Consider the following 23243-nt stretch of genomic DNA (forward strand, 5'->3'; position numbering starts at 1 on the left):
ATCTGTTTGTCCTTTCCAATTTAAATGTAGCTGATGAGTTGCCTTGCGTTGAGATTGAGCTTAAGAAAGCTTGTTGCCGGGTTAAAGCTTTAAAGGTAACTAAATGCAGAATATTGCTTTTGGACATGAACTTGTTCCAATGATTGTTATGTTGTACCTTTTGTTGGGCCTTTAATTTTTGATTTGCTATTGCTTCAAATATTAGTAAACCAACTGCTACATTCACTTGTATGCTGTGATTTGTAATTCGCATTCTGTACACTCAATATGTCTGTGTTGCATGCCATGTTTCATGAGGGAATGTTTAAAGAAATGACAAACTTTGATTTCTATGGTGTCTTTTATAAACCTTCAGTTTGAATTTAAATCTGATGGGACTTGACTTCATGAGTTCTGTTTTTAACATGGAACAGAAGGATGATTCGGAAATAAACATTTTTTCAAGGATAAATTAGTTGGGAAATCTTGATGGAACAAATTGAACTTAATATAGGATGGAAGGCTCTGCATATATTATTTTGATATATGTTATGCAGGCATATAGTTAAAAATGAATTATTATTGCAGGCACTTGACTGTGGAATGTCAATGGACTTCATCCAGCAACTGATAATGGAGGCAAACGCGTATGATCTCTTTCATTTGTTTTACATTTTACTATTTATATCTTGTAAAAATGCAATACATTACTATTAAGTTTCAAACTTTGCATGCCACATAGACTACAGATTGAAAAGGAGAAGCTATTTGTTGATATATCTAGAAGACATGCAGTTGCCTTGCAGTGGGAAGAGAAAGCAAAGCATGCTCTTGCTAGTAAAGCACAGATGTCTGAATTCGAGGATATTTTAAGGTTTTGAATCCGTATTTTTCTTACCTTAACTTGAGTATTGTGCTGATGCTCTGATTCTGATATCTGAATCATTTGTAGGGTTTCTGAGGATATATGTATTATTCTACCTTCTCTTATCCATGTCAAGGATGCAGTGTCAACGGCCAAGGCTTGGTTAGACAAGTTGAAGCCATTTCTGTCTCATGATTTACCCATCATATCAGCCTCAAATTCTCTCCTCAAAGTTGAGGCCTTAAAGGTTGTCATGGTTCTGTTGATGATTTATTTGTAAGATTAAAGAACGTGGCATGACAATTTTTGGAATACTGCAGAATTTGGTGGCTGAGTCAAAGTTGCTGAAGGTATATTTGGATGAATGTTCAGTTGCTGAAGAAGTTTTAAAGAAGTGCATTGAGTGGGAGCAAGATGCCAGCTCTTTACTGCAGGATGCAGAGAATTTGTGGAAGATTGATAGTATTGGTGATGGGAATACCAGCTGTCTTATTCCCAGATTTCAAAAATGTCTTCTTTCACTAAAGCCCACCATGGAAGCTGGTTTTTCTTTTGGTCTTGAGCTCAACATGATCCCAAAACTTCAAGATGCTCGTTTCACTCTGCAGTGGTGCATCAAGACCCTCTCATTCTCTGCTGTTGTTCCTACCTGTGAGGTGAATATTAGTCTTGTTTACAAAATTATGAATATGCATTGATAAATTTAACATGATCTTTCTTTCTTATCTCCCTATTATCTTGGTGTATGGAGCTCTTGTTTATCTAATGAGACTTGTGTTGAAGTGTCTTTTACTTCCAGCATATTTGTTCGCTACATTAAAAGCATGTTTGAAAGTTGTTTATAATCCGTTCTAAGTTATAAATGGATAGAAGTGAGTGGTGGATAAGTGGGTAGTACTTGTGCATTCTATGAAATTTGTAGATAAAAAGTGGTCTGATTGATTATAAACAAGAGGCAAAGAAAGTCTAAGTAAGCAGTAAAAGCAAAATTGCCAATTTTCTCCTTGGTTTTCTCAATATTAGTCTCTTTTTATTTTCTTTTTAAAGAAATTGCTGATTTTTTGGTTCCTACTTTACTTCAAAGGTACAATTTCCTCTTTTGGAAATATGTGTACGTTGTTAATCTGTCCTTTGTAATGTCCCAGACCTTGAAATTCGTTTCTACATTTATTTTTATAGTTCTTTTAGAAGAAATTTTTGTACTCTGTTTGACGGTGACGGACCTAATGTTCTTTTTAGATAGGTCGGCTTCATAAATTGGCACACCGAAGTGCATTTTCTTGAATTTAGTCTGCTAATAATGTGAAGAAGACGAGGCTTTTATATGTGAGGATGATTGAAATTGTTGTTGGCTCTTAAAGAGGCACATTTTTTAACATGAATTTGCTGAAACTTGTTCAAATTTATTTGACTGTCTTCATCTTAAAAACATAATTTTTCATCTTGTCCTTACTATACGCATACCAAGAAGCAGCCTTTTTTTTTTTTTGTGGGTTTATGAAAGTAAGGTATGGTTTTGATGTCCAGGGACTGTTAGTTTTGGTTTCAAGTCCTTCCAGGAAATCTGTAGGTTACTGAACTAGTTGGTTCTCTATTGCCTTTATTAGAATGTGTAAAATGTCTGGGTTTGACTTTCTTTTCAATCCTGAATGCTCAACAAAATGCTCGTTTTTTTATAATGACCACGAACTTTCTACATCTTTCCCATTTGAGCAGGGGCAATTACGTGTACTGTTCGCTTACGTATACTTAACTTGAATTGCTAGGGAATCAAAATAAATCCACGTTGGGGCCTAACCCCTAGTGGACATGTACGTAAGCTAACAGTGCAAGAATAGCCCTTGAGCGAATGGACAAGACGGGGAAAGTCTGTGGTTGTAATTTTATACAGCCTTCACATGAACAGTGAATTGTTGAATATGAAGTTTTATTACTTCTAATCCATTCAAAGGCGATCATTTGTTCTTTTGCATCATATTTATGGTCTTCTCTTCGTGATTCAAGACAAATTAATTTGGTTATTTCAGCATAACTTTTTGACTCCTTTCATTATGAAATGTAATAATTTTTGTAATTAGTGCTTACCGTTTCTCCTGATTGATTTTATTGGACTAATTGGACGTGCTACTTTTTGAATTTGGTTTATGACTTTTCTTCCCATAATTGGAGGATCATGTATCATATCATTTGTTATGGTTTTAGGAAGTTGAGATGACATTAGAGGATGCTCCAAAACTTCCTGCAACCTTCAAGTCCTGTGCTTTATGGGGCAAGTTGATAGGTGGAATACGTTGGCTTTGGAAGGCCCTTCAAGTTCTTGCTCCTCATAATTGTGGACAATTTGAGCTGATCAGTGCTGAAGAAGTAGTTCTTCTATACGAGGTATCTAACGTTATTAGATTGCTTTTGGTCTACAAACCTTTAGAATCCAGAAAATATATATCTACTCGTACTCTTTGCTTAATCGTCTGTGGGTCTTTGGAAACATACATGATACATATAACATCTTGAAATTGCAGAAAATCTGTGTTCCATTCCCGATTATTGTTGATCAACTTCAGAATTCTATTCACAAACATAAGTGAGTCGTCTCTTCTAATTGCAGCATTTTGGTCCCACTTTAGATATTTTTATCCTTCATAGTTGAATTATTCATCTGGTTTTGAGTGAAAGAAAGTAGCTTCCATGGCTTTAGATGACTGTTTATGCCAGCCAGTGGTGCCATGGCTTTAGATGACTGTTTATACCAGCCATTGGCGCTAGGCAGATGCACTTGTTTCCACATAAATAAGTGCTTTGACCTTAGGTTGTTCTTGATAAGGATAAGAAAGTGGAATAAGTAGCACAATTTTTCTATTTAAACATAAAACAGGAGTAATTACATTGGCAGGGATTACTATGTTGAGATCAACTAACATGTACTGCCCGTCTTGTTTATGTTCTTTTATCTTTTGTAACTAGTGCAATATTTGGTAGTTCACGAAGCCTAATCTTTCCTTCCCCAATTCTACTCGGTACAAAAGAAAAGTGTGGATTAGCAGTTTATCATGATAAATATTAAGATTTATCAATTTGATGCATACAAATTTTGGTTTAAGTTCGTTTCCCAAAAGTTGGCTATATTGTGATTCAGTCTGTTATCTGCCTTATGGATATTATCCTCAAGGCTAGTATTCCTGGTTGAACAAAAAGAGAGATTGTCAAGTCTGGAATTTCATCTTATGCATTTGTATTTCATTAGTATCTTTAAGTTGCTATTTCAGGAGAGATTACTGTCTTCTCTCTCTGCGTCTTTGAATTATGGTTCTGTGATACATTTGCAATGTGTTTATAGTTTGTGGCTGGAGCAAGTGCATCTATTTTTTGGACTTGGATCTGAAGACCGATCATGGAATATATTGTTGCAGCTGAAGGTAAGCTGATTAAATCTTTTATTTGGTTGTGACTGTAGCATCCTTTTAAAATTGTTTGGCATTCACTATGGTGCTCTCCTTGGGGAGATCCTTTGTAAATTGGATCAAAGCATTCGGGTGAGGCGTTAATCTCTTTTTGGATGTAGTTCTCAGCCGATAAGATGTTCCTCATACTGTACATTGGGTAGAAGTTACCTTGAACGCACATCAATTTGGTTTGCAGTGTGCTTGGATTGCTGATTGTGCCACGCAAAGATGAAATGTGCAGTGGGGTTGAAGGTTTCTTTGGATTTCTAAACTAATACAAAATTTGGTATTTTGAAAAGAACATATGTAGAAGTTAAGAAAATATGTGAATGTTTTTAGGATTTTAGAGATTAGGGGCAAATTTGGCATTATTGAAAGGCAATCTTGAAAAAAAAACATGGGACCATATTAAGATTTATACCTGGAAGTTGCAAATTCACCAGAAGTTGCAATTTTGTTCTGGCTAACCAGATTGGAAATCCTGGCAACTTGGGCCATGAGTGCCTTTAAATGCCACATTGATGAATTTTTTTGAGACCCTCTAAAGTATTGGCCCTTGTACTCAGAAGGCAAGATGAAACGAAAAATTTCGGAAAGAGTTTTGAAGGGGAGGGTAGGAATCCTAGGGTGTTTAACTCTTGGGCTGCTCACCCTTACTGTTGGCATAACATATTTGGTCGTTATACTATCTTGCTTTTCTTTGATTATTGTGTGCATTCTCTTGTGAATCCCCCTTTTTGTTGATTTCTATTTTTATAATGGCATGAATGATTTTAACTTTTGACCCTCTTGTTTTGAAAGGTAAAATTAGATTAACTAAGGGCACATAATTTTTGACCCATTATAGCTTCTCTTTGGATTATAATTTAGTTAATAAATGTAGGTTTTGTATTCTTAAGTGGAGACTAGAATGCTTGCTCTATCTAAAAATGTATGGACAAAGTGAGAGAGAAATTTTATTCTCTATTTCTCAATATAATTCCAATACAACTTGCCTCAATATATACACCAGACATGGTAGAAAAAAGGAAAATAATATTCTAACTAAAGAAGAAAAAATCTTCCCTAACTTAAAGTAATTATACCATAAACATAAAATACAATAATCTCATGATTGATTCGGGATTCCTACACTCCTCATTTACTTGGATCGTAGATATTGATCATATCAACTTGTAGATGAAATCATCGGAAGTTTGTTTGTGTAGTCCCTTAGTGAACACATTTGTTGTTTGTTCTTTGGTAGGGACGTAGATCATGCAAATGATCCCATTTTCAACTTTTTTTTTCAACATGTTTGGTTCTGTCATGTTGGACTGGGTTGAATGAAATATTGATAGCTGCTTTGTTATCACAGTAAAGCTTAATTGAGATTGTGACTTGTAGTTTTTCCCAGAGTTTTTTTTTAACCAGAAGCCTTCACACATTCCTTAAGCAGCCGCTCTGAATTTTGCTTCCGCGCTACTTCTGGCTACTACATTTTGTTTTTTACCTCTCTAGGTCACCAAGTTTCCCTATACAAAAGTACAATAACCAGTGGTTGATCTTCTATCTTCTGTTGCTCCTGCCAATCACCATCAGAGAATATTTGTCTCTTTTTTTATTTATTTATTTATTTTTATTTTTTTTCTTGAACAACAGTCATTTTCTCAAAGAACTTTGAGATATCTTAGAATATTGCATACTGCTTCTAGGTGAGCTTCCTTTGAAGAATGCATGTGTTGGCTTGTCACATTAACCACGAATGCAATGTCAGGTCTAGTGTATGAAGGTAAATTAGCTTTCCAAACAGTCGCAGGTATATGTCTTTATCAACCAATTATCCTATATTGTTTGTCCTTTTTTCAGAATCTATAGGGGGTCACTTGGTTTATACCCAAGCATACCTATTTCAGTCAAGAGATCTAGGACATATTTTTGTTGTGAGACACTAATACCCTTCTTTGATCTAGCTACTTCCATCCCCAAGAAGTATCTCATCTGCCTTAGGTCTTTTACTTCAAATTCTGTGGTTAGAATGCCTTTTAGTCTCTCTATCTCAACTGTATTATCCCCGGTGATGATTGTCATTAACATATACGATGAGAATGGCCTTTGTCCCATCTTCAAATATTTTGAAAAACATAGTGTGATTTGATTGTTCTTGTTGGTATTTATGATTTTTCAACACTTTTGCAAATTTGCAAACCCTGCTCTAGGTGATTGTTTGAGACCGTACAGAGATTTTTTCAGTTTGCATGCTTTGTTTTCTTCACCTTTCTTAGAGAATCCTGGTGGTAGCATCATATAGACTTCTTCATTCAATTGCCCATTCAGGAATGCATTCTTAATGTCAAGTTGCTGGGGTGGCCAATTCAAGTTTGCTTTTGGTGATAGAAGGGCATGAATTGTATTCAGTTTTGCAACCGGTGCAAAAGTTTCTGTGTAATCTATACAATACGTTTGAGTATATCCCTTTGCGACTAGGCGAGTTTTGTACCTTTCTATTGTCTAGACTGCTTTATATTTTACAATGAACATCCATTTGCACTTGACAGGCTTCTTTCCTTTCGATAGTTCCATCACATCACAAGTTTCATTTGTTTCCAAGGCTTTCATTTCTTCTGTTACTGTTCCTCCACTTGGGAATTTCCAAGGCTTCTTGGATATTTTTTGAAATTTTTTTACCGTCAAGGTCAACAATAAAAGACTGAAAAACTAGAGACATATCTTTATAAGAGACATACTTTGAGATAGGATGGAGGGTTTCAAACCATGCTCTAAGTGATTGTTTGAGACCGTACAGAGATTTTTTCAGTTTGCATGCTTTGTTTTCTTCACCTTTTTTAGAGAATCCTGGTGGTAGCATCATATAGACTTCTTCATTCAATTGCCCATTCAGGAATGCATTCTTAATGTCAAGTTGCTGGGGTGGCCAATTCAAGTTTGCTTTTGGTGATAGAAGGGCATGAATTGTATTCAGTTTTGCAACCGGTGCAAAAGTTTCTGTGTAATCTATACAATACGTTTGAGTATATCCCTTTGCGACTAGGCGAGTTTTGTACCTTTCTATTGTCTAGACTGCTTTATATTTTACAATGAACATCCATTTGCACTTGACAGGCTTCTTTCCTTTCGATAGTTCCATCACATCACAAGTTTCATTTGTTTCCAAGGCTTTCATTTCTTCTGTTACTGTTTCTCCACTTGGGAATTTCCAAGGCTTCTTGGATATTTTTTGAAATTTTTTTACCGTCAAGGTCAACAATAAAAGACTGAAAAACTAGAGACATATCTTTATAAGAGACATACTTTGAGATAGGATGGAGGGTTTATGACCGTGTTTGTATTTTGAGAGCAATAGATAGATCAGTATCAGATGATTTTGGAGGAAGCTCATAAAGTACTGGAGCCATCACTGGTTTTGACTCTCTTGGTGCTTTGAGTGTGAGGTCATACTTTGGCTTTTGCCTTCTTGAGTAAACTATTGTTTCTTTACCATACTTTCTTTCTGTTCTCCTCCTGAGTTTAAGTTTCCTTCTATCGATGGCATGTTGGGATAAAGTGGTGGTGTATGCTTAGTGATGGATTCAAAGGATGGTGTTGCATGTTCGGTGATGGATTCAGAGGGATTAAGAGAGATTTCCAAAAATCGATCTTCACTTATGTTGTCACCCTGAAGAGAGGATTTTTGGAAGTATGGATGATTTTTGAAGAAAGTGATATCAAGACTCACAAATAATCTTTTGGTGATAGGACTAGCATTTATACCTTTTTTGTGTAGGTGAATAGCCAATAAATACACACTTAACTGCAAGAGGTTCGAGTTTATTTCGATGCTGAGAGTGTTTGTACAAAAGCTATACATCCAAACACTCTTAGGGTAAGTTAGGAGTTGAGGCGAGAGTTAGGGAAGGTCTGGAAATTTAGAAGGGGAGTTTCGAAGTTGAGGGTGCGACTAGTCTTTAATATTTGCCTATTTTCACTGAGTTCCCTGTGTCCTTTGGCAATTCTTCTACCTCAATAGGTGTGTCGCTTGGTTTGCATCCCAGCATGCTAGTTTCGATCAACAGGTCGAGAATGTATTTCCTTTTTGGAAACGCCGACACCTTTTCTTTTTATATATATATATCTTGCAACCTCCATCCCTAAAAAATATCGCATTTGTCCTAGATTTTTTTACCTCAAATTCAGCAGCTAAACACTTCTTAGACTTTCCATTTCAGCTATGTTATCCTCTGTTAGGATTATATCATCTAAGCACGCAATTAGGATAGTTTTTGTCTCATCTCTGAAATGTTGGAAGAGGATGGTGTGATCTGACTGTCCTTATTGATATCGTTGCCTCTTTAGTACCTTTGCAAATCTATCGAACCACGCTTTCGGTGATTGCTCAAGTCTATATAAAAAAATTTTCAATTTACACATTTGATTTTCCTGGTGGTGTTGTCATGTAAACTTCTTCTAATTCCCCATTAAAAAAAAGCAATCTTAATATCTAGCTATTGAAGCGGCCAGTTTGGATTTATTGCCAATGATAAGAGAACTCGTACTGTATTAAGTTTTTCATCGGTGTGAATGTTTCAGTGTAGTCGATGCCGTAGGTTTGAGTGTATCGTTTGGCAACCAAACGTGTCTTATAGCATCCTATTCTCCCATCTGCTTACATTGAAGACCCATTTGCACCCTACGGGACTCTTTCCCTTCGTTAAGTTTACCACTTTCCAAGTCTCATCTTTTCTCAAAGCATTCATTTCTTCCATTACCGCTTCTCTCCATTTAATTGATCCCAAGGCCTCTTGAATATTTAACAGTATATCTGTTTTATCAAGGTTAGTTGTGAAAGTACGAAACTTTGTAGAAAGACATTATAAGAAGTGAATTTTGAAATAGGGTGGAGAGTACATGACTGAATTTGTTTTTTGATAGCAATAGGTAAATCCAGATCCAAAGATTCATTGGACGAGTTCTCATCAGGTCCCATCACCGGTTTTGACTCTCTTGGTATCTCAAGTGTAAGAGTTTCCTTGTACCTTGATTTTGGCTTTCTTGAGTAAACCAATAACTATTTGTCACTACGTTTTCCATCATCTCCCCCTGAATTCAAGTTTCCTCTTGTATATGGCACATTAGAAGGTAGATTGATAAGTCTTGTATGTGTTAGTTCAAATGGGGAAAGATCAATTTCTAAGAATTCTAGATTTGATAACCGATCTTCACTCATATTCTCTCCCTGGAGATGAGGGTTTTTGTTGTAGGGGGTGTTCTCGAAAAAGGTGACATCGAGGCTGATGTAGATTTTTTTGTTGGATGGGTCATAACACTTGTAATCTTTTTGTTAGGGGTGGGCGCGAGTCGGTTCGGTTCGATTCTCTTTAGAACCGAACCGAACCAAACTTTTCGGGTGTCTAGTAAATGGAACCGTCGGGTCCAAATATAATTATGGAACCGTTCGGGTTCGTTTCGGTTCTGTAATATAATTAAATTTTTTAACATTTATAACAACGTTATATAAATACGACTAATGATGCATTCAATGGTTTTGGAATGTCAGAGACTAGTAAACTACCTTGTTCAAATGATCGTTACGATCAAATCTTCGGTCGGCGGAAGTCACAGCTTCGATCGAAGGTCAGAGTGTCGGCCGACAATTGTATAGGTTTTGGAATATTAGCGAGGCTGCGAGAGTGAGTGCGAGAGTCGAGACAACGTTTTGCACTTTAGTGTAGGTGTTTAGGGTTATTTAGTGGATTTGATCTTGTTTGGCAAAGAAATGAAACAATAAAATGGGTAATTGGGTCAAAAATTAAAAAATTAGAAATGAAATAAATTATTGGGCCAAAAATTTGGATTTAGAAATCATTAATTTGTTAATTTGTTTAAAAAAAATTAAAATTAAAATAATTTGATTTACTCAATATAAAAAAAAAATTAGAAAGATTCGGTTCTTATTCGGCTCTTCGGTTCTTGGTCTAGAATCGAGAATCGAACCGTACTCGTCGGTTCTCAATTCAGATACCCGTTTGGGTATTTAATTTGACAAGAATCCTCGGGTTCGGTTCGGTCGATTCCGGAAATTTGCCCAGCCCTACTTTTTGTGTAGGTGAGTATCCAAGAAACGCACATTTGATTGCGCGTGGTTCATGTTTATTTTGAAGATAAGAGTGAATATGTACAAATGTAGTGCTACCAAATACTTTGAAAGGTAGGTTGGAATTGAGGTGGGTGGTCGGGAAGTACTGTTGGAGTCTATGTATGGGTGAGTCGAAAGAGATAGTTTGGCTAGGCATTCAATTGATGAGATATGCAGAAGTTAAAATGGCATCCTCCCAAAATGTCTTTGGCATGTATGTAGTGAATATTAAAGCACGGGCAACTTCGAGTAGGTGCCTATTTTTTCGCTCAGAAACCCCATTCTGTCGGGGATTGTTGGCGCATGAACTTTGGTGAACTATCCTATTTTTTTTAGATAGTCGTGTAATGCAGTATTAAAGTATTTTGTGCCATTGTCAATGCACAGAATTTGGAGTGGCGTTTGAAATTGAGTTTGAATCATAGGGTGAAAATTGATGAACACGGAACGAACATCCATTTTTTCTTTTAGGAGGTAAACCCAGCATACTTGAGTGTGGTCTTCTATAAATGTGACAAACCAATTCTTTTGGGTCTGATTAGGGTAGCGGGAAGGACCCATAAATCACTATGAATCATGGCAAAAGGTTTAGATGGTTTGTATGTGGAAGCTAGAAAGGATGTGCGCTTATGTTTTGTGCACTCACAACTTTCGCATTGAATCTCAACAGAAGTTTTATTATTGAAAATGGAAGGGAGTACATTTTTCAAGTATTTCAAGCTAGGGTGTTCCAATCTGTTGTGCCATAACAAAGGTTCACTATCTCTAGAGGTAGATGCAGAATTACAGTCTAATATATGACTTGGTTTACTCATATTAGCTGCCTCAAAAGTAGTATAGTCCCTCAAACTGCTTAGCACTGCCAAACGTCTTCCTCGATGAAAGATCCTGAAAGATACAGTAAGATGGAAAGAATTTAGGAGAGCAATTAGAATTTTTTGTCAACCGACTAACAGATAACAAATTACAGGCCAAATTTGGGACATGAAGTACAAAATTCAGTCTTATGGACTCAGAGATTTGAATACTCTATTTTCTTGCAAAAGATGAGAGTGAGCCATCTGTAATTTTTACTTTAATGTTTCCCGCACAGGTAGTGTAAGAGATTATGTGATATGAGTCCGTCATGTGATCGGACGCACCGGAATAAATAATCCAAACAGTTTTTGATCGTGAGGTGCTTAAGGCTCTAAGAAAGTTACCTTTGTGAGCAAGAGAGCTAGAAGGACCTTGAGGGGACTGTTGACAAGGTGTTTGAAGGCTTGAGGACACTTAGTAAAGTTGCTCTAATTGTTCTAAATTGAAAGCACCACCAGAAGTTCGATTATTTTCTGTTTCGGTTTGATACCCTCGGCTCCTAGTATATTTTTGGGTTTCTAATCAGTGGGTTTTCCATGAATTTCCCAACATGTGTTGTCTTCTTTATGTCCCTACCTACGACAATGCTCACACCAAGGTCGTCCTCGCAATTTTGGGTTGGATCCATCAATACTTCCTTTTGATGATAGGCCAAATTTCCACCTCCAAGTCCAGCTGGCCCAAATCCTCCACCTCCAAGTCCAGCTAGCCTAAATCCTCCACCAGTGTTATTATCTGACCCAAATCTGCCCATGTAATTTAATAGGCCCAATCCAGCAAGCCCATTTATTTTGGAAGACCCAGTCCCTAGTACCCAGTTTATCTGTCCATTATTTTTCAAATTCTGAGATTTGCTTGTGGCTAAGGTAGACGCGTCCCCGGAGCTTTCCTTCATCATCACTTGCCGGTGCGCCTCTTAACGTCAGACCTCAAGGAACACCTCGCGAGTGGGAGGTAGTGATTGCCGACCCAATATTCGGCCTCAAACATCATCTAGCTCACGATTTAGCCCTGCAAGTAATTCATAGACTCTCCTGCATCTTCTTGTACAAGATGCAATCATCTCCACACTTCCACTCCTCCTCTCCACTGAGGTCTAATTCTTGCCAAAAAGCAACCATTTCCATATAGTAGTCCGTTACATCTCTCGAGCCTTGCCGGGTCTGCTACAATCGAGTTTTAATCTCGAAAATATGTGAAATATCTTCCGAATCGGAGTAGGTATCTCTCACTGCATCCCAAACATCTTTTGTAGTTGGGAGAAATAGGTACGTCTTTCCGATTGCCGGTTTCATGGAATTCACCAACGAGGCAATTACCATGGAATTTTTCGACTTCCACTTCTGTAGTATGACACTCTCAGTTGGTTTCTTGGTCTCACGGGTAAGGTAATCCAATTTCCCTTTGCCGTCAATTACTAATTTTATAGATTGGGATCATTCTCGATAATTCCTTCCATTCAATTTTTCTACCATTAGATGGAAGGAAGAAGTCTCCATCCCATTACCAATTGAGGGGGCGGTCTCTGCTTCGAAGTCAGACATTGCAGGGGTTGTCGACTCCTTGCTGTTGGCGGGGAATTCCACCATTGAGATGCTAGGTTAGAGAAACTGAGGCTCTGATACCATGAAGACAATTGTTGGAAGGAATTTTTTGGGTATATTAATTATTTCAGCAGTAATACAAACAATTTATAGTACATCAATTGAAAGGAAAGAAGGAAAAATAATTTGCCTAATAAGGAAAGAAAATAATAAACCAATTATCCTAAAATACAAAATCACAATTCCGATCCCCAATATTGTTTCCATATTTGGATGTTTTCTACAATAACTAATTTTTCCTTTCCCATTGACCACCAATTTGATGGATTGAGCCCATTCCCTGTAGTTTGTACCATTGAATTTTTCCACGGTGAGTTGGAAGGAGGAACTATCAATTCCAATTGAATTCATGGTGGTGACAGGGTCGACCTTGCTGGTTTCTAATTCGGAGAAAACTGATTCCTTACTGTGGGCTGCGTTTTCAGCCATTGATTGTTGGGTTTAGTTTCTCCCATGCTCTGATACCATATGGACAAAGTGAGAGAGAAATTTTATTCTTTATTTCTCAATATAATTTCAATACAACTAGCCTCAATATATACACCATACATGGTAGAAAAAAAAGGAAAATAATCTTCTATTCCTAACTTAAAGATAATTATACCATAAACATAAAATACAATAATCCCATGATTGATTCGGGATTCCTACAAAATGCTCCCAATCCAGCTACCTAGTTGGTTCCTTACACAGTACACACACTAAACCAGCTGGTGCTGCGCTTAATAAGAGGTTTCTGTTGCAATTGTAGTGTAGGTGAAAGCTCCATAAAAGATTTTGCATCTTGCTGCCTTACTTCTCTCTGTACAAGTAGTTGGGCATTCCAATAAAGATGTTTTCTTTTTGGAAAAGACTAGTAGTGTTATTTCTTTTTTTCTTTCTTTCCTTTAAATTCCTTGGTTGTGGGGAGTGAGAGTGAGTTAGATCAGATGGATGACGTGGTAGCATGTTCTATTCCATCCATACAATGTTTTGTGCAGCAAGTAGTATATCTATTTAGGAGAAAAATTAGAAACATTTGTGTTCTTTTGTATTTTGACATCACCATTTTTTGTTGACTTATTTTTGAACTGCCAATTCAAACATTCAGGAACATGGAACTGCTGAGGCCTTCAGTTGTGTAGAACTGGAGAAGGTATACTCTGAAGTTGAAAAAATTCTACAGTGGAAACGATGCTTTGAGGACATAATTAAGCCTTCAACTGGAAATGGGAATGCGCCGATCAGTACTCTGCTAGAGGTTTGTGTATATCAATTTCTTTTACTTGTTTGATGAAAATCTGCTTGCTAGTTATAGTTTCAATATCGTTCTTAATGAAGCTTTTAAACTTTGTGCAGATAGAGAAAACTCTTGATAGATCATTTGGCGTGTTCAAAAAATCTAAGAATAGCGAAGCAGGAACTTTATGCATATGCTGCTGCAGTGATATCAATGATCAAGAGCTTTTGACTTGTTCTATTTGCAAGGACTGGTGAGGTTTCTAGGTCCATAGTTGCTTGGTTCAACTTTTCTGAATAATGGAAGTGGCTCCCTGTGGCATTTCATATCTAGTAGACTTGCACCATTATGGTGGATGTGGTCTCATTAGTCTCATTTTTCCTTTTTTGGGAGACCAAAGAGGCTAATTCTGATTAGTAGATACAACTTCTGAAATAATTATTGTATTACTGATGATGTGATCATTGTCTGCCTAATGTTTCTTTTATTGCGCAGCTTCCACTTGCATTGCACAAAACTGCCGTTGGGAGATGCTAGTGACACGACCTTATTTATTTGCTTGTACTGCAATTTCGTGGAGAATCCAAAACTTCCTCTCAAGGGATCTGGTCTTCTGGTTTGTATCCTTTTCTATAAGTTCCTGCAGTATTCTTGTGGAGTCACAGTATGTCTGATCTTCTGTTTGTTTTTTGCAGAGAATCGGATGGAAGCTTCCTGAATTGGATCGACTAGCTGCACTGCTCTCTGATGCTGATGGTCTTTGTTTATGGTACAAATAGCTCTCTTGTTTCATTTCATAATTTCCGAATAATTCTTGCTTTTCTTTTTTGTTTTCTGTTTTCTATATTTGGCAATAGCATATTCTTCAAAAGCGGTCCACTGCTTAAATTTTTTTCCCTTCTGCTCGTGTTGAACATTTCCCTTAGGACCTGCTTGGGAGTTTTGGGATACCAGTTATGGGTTTTTTAAAGTACCAGTTTTGGGTGGTTTTTCGTTGCAATTTTTAAAACAGTCCAATCCATGCTTGTGAGTTTATTATCTAAGATTTTGAAATTTTTTTAAAAGAATAAAATTACACGTGCCTCTTAGTGAAATACACGTGCCTCTTAGTGAAATTTTCCATTTATAATTTCTTGTATGAATTTTTTAAAGTAAATTTTACAGTTATAAATTAATTTTGTACTTTTAAATAATTTTTACACATAAGTGATTCTTTACTTATAACTAAAATTTTATATTTTATAAGTGAATTTTTGTGCTATTATTAGTATTGGTGAAGAATGAAAAATGCCCGCTGAGGCCCACTAGCTATTGTATCTTAACTTACAAGTTAGTTTTGAACAAAACATATAGGTCGAGATAATTATTTTATAAAGGGTAAAATTTGAAGAGAATTTGAGAAACTTTTAAAATCCCACTGATTTGATGGGTTGAGAGATACGGTTAAAATTATACTTCACCAATTTTGGGTGATTTTTTATACCACCCAAAATTAGAAACCATCCAAAACTAGTGCTAAAAAAACTAAAATGCATCGGTTTTCCCAACCTTTCATAAACAGTGCAACTCAAAAAGGTCAAAACGGTGAAGAAAAAACTCCCAAGCAAGCCCTTAAGGTTTAGGTGATCTCCCAATAATTAGTTTCAAAGTAAAGATCTACCAGTAATTGCATATATAGAAGGTTGACCACCATGAATCTTGAGCTTGAACCATGCAACACAAACATGGTTATTCTTTGAGATTAAATAAAATGGAAAATTGAGGAAATAGATGAGATATTAATATTTGTTGTTTTTTTTTTAAACATAGATTATCTCACGTTTTTTATATTTTGTACAATTTTCCTTACACTTAGCTCTGCATTGTTACACGGAAATTCTGTGCATTTAGTGTTACTTAAGCCAAAACCTACAAAAGCAGATCCATTTTGGATTCGTGTACTTTAACTGACCATTGGTGAAAGAGTGACATAAGTTTGTAGTCCAAAGCCTTAGCCTTTGAAGTTATATGTAAAGTCCTTGTTCTTGCCCTCCGAGTTTTCCTCTGGAAGAATTTTGTGTGTTAACATGGTGAGTGTTATTAGAATTGATGACAGAGTTATTGATACGAGAGGGAGGGAGGTATTTAGTTAGTTTGCTGGGTGCTAGTTGATATAGACAGTTTGGTTAAGTCTCCTTTTGAGTGTAGATACATTGTACATAAGAATGAAGGATAATATGATTTTCTATATACATTTTTTAGGGGTAATTAGCACAAAATATCCATACATTTCAATGTAATTGTGCAAAACGTCATTCCTTTCATTTTTAGCATTTTCACTCCAATTTTCACTTTTTATTGTGGAAAATGTCATTTTCTGTATAAAAAAATGTTAAATGACAAATATGCCCTCATATTTAAAAAAAAAAAAAAAGAATTTAAAAATTTCAAATGAGTCCAAATAAATTATTAAGCACAAAAAGTTCATACCTTTCCAGATTATTGTGCAAAACGTCCCTATCTTTCACTTTTTGGCATATTCACCTTTATTTTCACATTACGTTGCGAAAATCATCATTTTCATCTATTTTCTCAATTAAAAGCTGCAAAATGACAAATATATCCTTCTATTTAAATAAAAAATAAAGAACAAATTACAATTATACTCCCAAATTTTTCACAAAATGTACAAATAAATTTCAAATAAATAATTAAAAAGATTCTTTTCTTTATTTTTGTGTTATTTAAATATGAGCGCATATTCGTCACTTTATATCTTTTAATTGAGAAAATAGACGAAAATGATGATTTCCATAATAAAATGTGAAAGTAAGGGTGAAAATGTCAAAAAATAAAAGGTAGGGACGTTTTGCATAATAAGATTGAAAGGTATGGACATTTTGTGCTAATTACCCCTTTTTTAGTATCAAAACAGTATAGTTGTATTTCTTTGCAGTGTTGGTAAGATTGAAAATCAAATTCTTTTTATAAGGTCTCCAACTATTACTGATGCAGGAAATGCACAAAATTGATAAAGAACAATAAGCTCAAGAGAAAGGGGATCAAAGAAGGAAGAATTGAGAGCAAGAGGAAAAGTTTTTATCCATATAATTCAAGTGTGCTGAAAACAATTCCCAGAGTCTCTTTATATAGCGAAGAACTTTGCAACCAAACAAACTTTCTATCTAGATAAACTAAAATAAAAGATAACATCAAATTTCCTACCCTGATAAACTGAAACAAAAGATAACATCATACTTTCTATCTAGATAAACTGAATTAAAAAGATATCAAATAACTACTAGGATCTAGATAAATTCCAATTCTACTTAATCAAAGTCTTTCGCCTTGAATAGACTTTTAGCTCTTTCCTTGTTGCTTCACTTACTCTTCTTATTGTCGTTCTCGAGCTCAAATCCATACTGCTATTTGTCTATTAATACTTATAGGTCGACTTATTACTATGCATTATTTAGTTATTTATTTACATAGTAGTATCTAGCCCCTGTTTGAGCTCCTTTTTTTTGGGAGAATAGATTTTGTAATAATTTATTTTGGAGAACATGCCCTTAAAAAGTAGGAAAAATTTTGGATTTACATGTAAAAATATTTTATTGAGAGAATGAGCGGTTGAAAGTGAGTTTAGGAAAAAAATGTCTTTTTAAAGAATTGGGGTTCAAACAGGGCCTAGTTATGTAAGAAATTATGGTCTGGACCATTTTTTACTTTATTTTTATTTTAAAGTGATTTCATACACTTCTTTTGTCAGGATTGAGGAAAGAAGGATACTTCACCAAATTGTTGAGAAAGTGCGTGCATGCAATGCTTGCCTAACAGAATTATTGGATTTTGCTTTATCTCATCTTGATAAAGATCTCAGTGCAGTAATTGAAAAAATGAGCATTGCTTACAAGGTATCTGTTAAATGTTCTCTTATTGATTAACGTTAGCATTGTTTGCTTGATATATGGATGTTGTTTTACAATCTTTTTTTTTTTATAATTTCTCGTCGTCTATCTTGAGGCCATCATTTTCATTAGAAGTTTATTGTTTTACACCTTCATTTCGACAATGTAATTCATGAATTGAAATTGTTGTTTTTTTATTTATATAAAGTCATAGTATTTTCTTTGTGCATAGGCAATAGAACTAGCAGGAACTTGTGATGGTAAGGGATACCGAAAATTTGAGTTGGCTTTAGCAAGAAATTCATGGAAAATTAGAACTCAGAAATTACTGGAAAGTGCTGAGAAGCCCACAATTCAGCAGATTCAACGGCTTCTTAAAGAGGTATTGCCACTCTAGATCCGTACTCTCTCAAGGACTGCATATTTCTTTGTTCTTGTCACGACGTTCCCGAATGGTCTTATGGCATTGTAGTGGGGGTTGAAACCAAATTTTCTTTCCTGTGTTAATGGAAGGCACGATAAAGATGATGTCATTAGGAAGAGTTAAATAATGTCATTCAAATCCATAGTTTGGGGCCGAAGTTACTCGTGTGCTCGGGTACCTTTAGTCCTTGATAATGGTTGGCCTAAATGTTAAAAGGTAGTAAATTAATAGACATACAGACTGATATTTGAGGGACCTTTATATATTTTTAAGAAAAGGGTGATTTCTGGTGACTTGTTATCCCACAAATTATTAGATGTGCAGGCATGATTTACCTTGTAACTTGCCTTAGGGACTGGCCGTAAGCATTCCTCCAGAAGATTATTATAGACAGCAACTGTCGGCATTGAGGGACATTGGCTTGCTATGGACAGATAAAGCCAAGAAGGTCCTTCTTTTTCCTGTGTTCAATTGAAAACAAAAGGTGCATTCAACAGTCTGATGAAAATTATGCTTTTATTTCTCCAAACAGGTCTCAATGGATGGTGGAGCACTTAGATTGGATAAAGTTTTTGAACTCATTACTGAGGGTGAAAATTTACCTGTCAACTGTGTGAAGGAACTGAAGGTACCCATATAGCAAATTATTTATGGAGGTTAATGTGCTTGTGTTTCGTTTCTAGTTCTTATATTTGGTTGGTGCAGTTACTGAGGGACCGAAGTATGCTTTACTGCATCTGTCGAAGACCTTATGACCAGAGAGCAGTTCTTGCTTGTGATAAATGCAATGAATGGTATCATTTTGATTGCATGAAAATCTCTTCAACACCAAAGATTTACATTTGTCCAGCGTGTATTCTTGAACCTGGAGAGGATATGGATGGATTGGCGCCAGTAGCACAGCAGAGGTAAGTTTAACTTGTTAAGTTGTTTGCTTTGGATCTTTTATTGAATTTTCTTGCACGACATAATGCAGCATACTGTATAAATAGCACGACCTTTGAGTTTTTGTGGGTTTTGTACTTATTCCTTGCTAATTTTTGGCAGATTTACTGGTGGTAAATTTGAAGAACCTCAAACACCTTTAAGACGAACTGAATTACGAAAGAAGTTGCAGAAGCGGGAGTCTGTTTCAAAGAAGACGCGATTGGCCATGGACGAGGACCGAGGTGATGTGATAAGAAATCATAGTGGCTGTGAAAGATTGTTTTGGAGCAATAGAAAGCCATTCAGAAGAGCAGCTCGAAAACGTTCTGAATTTCAGAGTCTGTCTCCATTTCTTTATGTACAAAATAATTGATACTATCGAGATGTTTCTATTAATCAATTTATTGGACCAGACTTTTTATAGTTTTCAGCTCAATTAACCTTTTTCTCTTGGGAAATCCTCGGAAAAAAAGAAAAAATAAATAAATTTGCTCTTATTTTCTTCTCTCTCATATATATATAAGTAATCAAATATTTTATTAATTATGGATAATACACAAAAAGTGTATTATCAATTAATACAAGACAGAAATGACATGAAATTGGGCAACCTATCTATGCGAGTAATAACCACAGCATTAAACCAAATATATAGTGTCAGATAAAACAATTTTTTAATATGTTCTGTTGTTCGTGTATTATTGTTGAAACGACGACTATTTCTCTCCCTCCAAATGCTTCAGATGATACATCATGGGACAAGGGCCCAAACAATCTTGTTATTTTTATTACGAAATCTTCTCCCTCATACTTTCAAAACATCCTCCATACATTGTGGAAACACTCAATCTATGTGTTGATAAGCCAAAATATCATTCTATAGGGTGCAAGCAACGTCACAATGAATGAACAAGTGGTCAATCGTCTACTCATTTCTCTGACACACATAGCTCCATTTCGTAACATAGAAACCCCTGCGTCAGAGGTTATCTACCGTTAACACGTACCTTCACAATCGTCCATAGGAAAAATGCCACTCGAGGGGTAGTTTACAATGCCATACCTTCTTCCATGGGAATAAATTCTTCTCAAGTTCCAATAAAGATCTAAAATAAGAGCTTACTGAGAAAATATCATCGCGTGCCAATCTCCACCTGCTATGATCCCTTTCGCCCACCTTGACGTGTACCTTATACAAAGAAGTCAGGAATAGTGCATAATCATCCAATTCCTAACCCTGTAGACCCTTCCCAAAAACAATGTTCCAGCTGGGATTCCCATTATGCGCATGTAAGGCTTCATGCACCATAGCCTGCTGTATCAAAGTAATACGATACAGGGAATGATACTCAGCTTTTAATGGCCGATCTGTACACCAACAATCATCCTAGAATCTGATAGTATTGCCTTCCCTACCTCATACGTCAATCTATCCTGAAATTCTCTCCACCCTTGTCGTATATACCTCCACAAACTCACCCCATAAGAACTACGATCCTCGATTGAGCACCATCCCCCCTCTAGAACACCATATTTTGCCTCTATATTCTCTGCAAAAGCTTTTCCTCTCCACACCGAATCGCCACAATCACTTACCCAGCAAGGCCTTATTAAACAATACAAGACTCCTCAATCCGAGGCCCCCCGTTTTTATGGGGAAACACACTACGCTCCAGTTAACCAAGTGAAGTTTCATCTCCTCCCCTAAACCTCCCCAAAGAAACTCCCCTTGAATCATCTCTAATCTTTTTGCCATGGTAACGAGGATAGGAAACAATGACAAGAAGTAAGTGGGTAGATTCGATAGAGTGGACTTGATGAGTGTAAGATGGCCTCCCTTTGAGAGGTACATACGTTTCCAACCCGCTAACCTCATCTCCACTCTTTCCACAATACTATTCCAAATGTGTATGTTTTAAACCGTGCTCCTAAGGGGAGCCCAAGATAGGACATAGGTAGTTGCACAGTCCTACAACCTAATGTGGCCGCTAACTCCTCCACATTAGCAACATCCCCAACTGTGATGGCCTCAGATTTCCTCAAATTAATTTTCAATCCAGATACAGTTTCAAAGCATAGTAATAGACGGCGCAAGTTCCTAACTTGCTTAGCCTCTGCATCACAAAAGATCAATGTATCGTCTACAAATGACAAATGGGAAACCTGTAGCTAGTTAATCATAAAACCCTTCAACAGACTTTCTCCTACAGCTTTCTCAATCATCATACTTAAAGCCTCCATAACAAGGACAAACAATAATGGAGACAACGGATCCCCTTGCCTCAAACCTCTACAACTCCGGAAATAACCCTTAGGAGTGCCATTTACCAAAACCGAATACGAGACCGTAGATATACAAAAGTGAATCCAACGGCACCACTTGTCCCCAAAGCCACATCGCCTGAGCATATACAAAAGGAATCCCCACTTTAGGTGATCATAGGCTTTCTGAATATCAAGTTTATATAACATCCCTGGAATCCCTATATGCAGTCTCGAGTCAATGCATTCATTTGCTATGAGTACATAATCCAATATTTGACACCCTTTGACGAAGGCATTTTGAAATTTAGACACCACATTTTCCAACACCTCCTTTAATTTGTTAGCCAGCAGCTTTGCAATGATCTTGTATGCCTCGCTAACTAAGCTGATCGGACGAAAATCTTTAATATCCGCTGCTCCCGATTTTTTTGGAATCAGCACAATAAATGTAGCATTTGAACTTCTCAAGAACCTGCCACACCGAAAGAAATAAGTAAAAACATCCACAATATCCGATCGTACCACTTCCTAACAAGCCTTATAAAATGATAATGAGAATCCGTCCGGCCCTGGTACTTTATCATCATTCATACTGAACACCACCTCCCTAATCTCATCCTCCCCAAATGGTCTCTCTAACCAGCTTGCATCCTCCTCAGTAATAGTAGAGAAATCTAACCCTTCCAACTTTGGCCTCCAATCAAACTGCTCACGATACAAATTTTGATAGAAATTCACCATTTGGGTCCCAATATGTTGTGGATCTTCATAAGTAACTCTGTCTCACACCAGCATGGGGATAGAATTGTTACGCTTGTTAGAATTGGCAACTCTATGGAAAAACTGGGTACATTTATCACCCTCTTTCAACCACTTGACCCTAGTCCTCCATCTCCACCAACCTCTCCAACTCTCCTCTTAGTTTTCCACGTCTCTCCCTTTCATCCCCTACTAGTCCTTGACTCTCCTCCCTCTTATTCAGCTCTTCTATATCTAACATACATTGGTTTTTACGCCAGTTTACATCTCCCACCACCTCCTCATTCTACCTCTTTATATCCCTCTTTAAGACTTTCAATTTTTGATCGAACACATAACTGGGAGACCCCCTGAAATTGTAAGATGTCCACCAGTCCCGTACACGCTTCCTAAAGCCTTCTACTTTTAGCCACATCTTCTCAAACCTGAAAGGTCTTCTTACACTACATCTCGCATTCCTAGCTAGTAAGACAGGGAAGTGATTAGAATACACCCTTCCTAATTTTCTCTGGGTAACCTCTGGGTACTTCTCCTCCCATTCCCCACTAATTAGAAATTGATTTATTTGCGATAAAATAGGCTACTCCCGATTAGAAGACCAAGTAAAGTCTCCTCCAATCAAAGGCATGTCTACCAACATATTTTCCCTGATAAAATCTGAGAACTCCTCCATTGCCTTTGTTAATCTCCCACCACTTGATCTCTCAGTAGGAAATTGAATCACATTAAAGTCACCCCCAATACAAGTTGGAATGTTCCACCAAGCCATCATCCCTGCCAATTCATCCCACAATCCACTTCTACTCTCATCATCATTAGGCCCATAAACTCCTATAAACGTCCAATAAAATCCATCCCCAACATTTTTGAACGAAAGCGATAAAGAAAATAGTCCTTTACTAAC

General features: G+C 36.5%; 1 protein-coding gene across 1 annotated transcript in view; it reads left to right on the forward strand.

Annotated features, from left to right (window-relative positions):
- LOC111375127 overlaps positions 1-19738 on the forward strand; it is a 32493-nt gene extending 12755 nt beyond the window's left edge. The window contains exons 15-32 of the mRNA XM_022997923.1: positions 31-95; positions 568-626; positions 722-853; positions 932-1091; positions 1165-1500; positions 3047-3226; positions 3364-3425; positions 4179-4257; positions 13949-14098; positions 14197-14330; positions 14573-14693; positions 14773-14846; positions 17826-17970; positions 18197-18346; positions 18741-18836; positions 18921-19016; positions 19094-19296; positions 19436-19738. Of these exons, the coding sequence (XP_022853691.1) occupies positions 31-95; positions 568-626; positions 722-853; positions 932-1091; positions 1165-1500; positions 3047-3226; positions 3364-3425; positions 4179-4257; positions 13949-14098; positions 14197-14330; positions 14573-14693; positions 14773-14846; positions 17826-17970; positions 18197-18346; positions 18741-18836; positions 18921-19016; positions 19094-19296; positions 19436-19688 (2495 nt within the window). The 3' untranslated portion in view covers positions 19689-19738. The remainder of the gene's footprint in view (positions 1-30; positions 96-567; positions 627-721; positions 854-931; positions 1092-1164; positions 1501-3046; positions 3227-3363; positions 3426-4178; positions 4258-13948; positions 14099-14196; positions 14331-14572; positions 14694-14772; positions 14847-17825; positions 17971-18196; positions 18347-18740; positions 18837-18920; positions 19017-19093; positions 19297-19435) is intronic.
- The last annotated feature ends 3505 nt before the right edge of the window (positions 19739-23243 follow it).

The sequence above is a fragment of the Olea europaea genome, unplaced genomic scaffold (genome assembly GCF_002742605.1).
Source record: "Olea europaea var. sylvestris unplaced genomic scaffold, O_europaea_v1 scaffold134, whole genome shotgun sequence".
Classification (NCBI taxonomy): Eukaryota; Viridiplantae; Streptophyta; class Magnoliopsida; order Lamiales; family Oleaceae; genus Olea; species Olea europaea.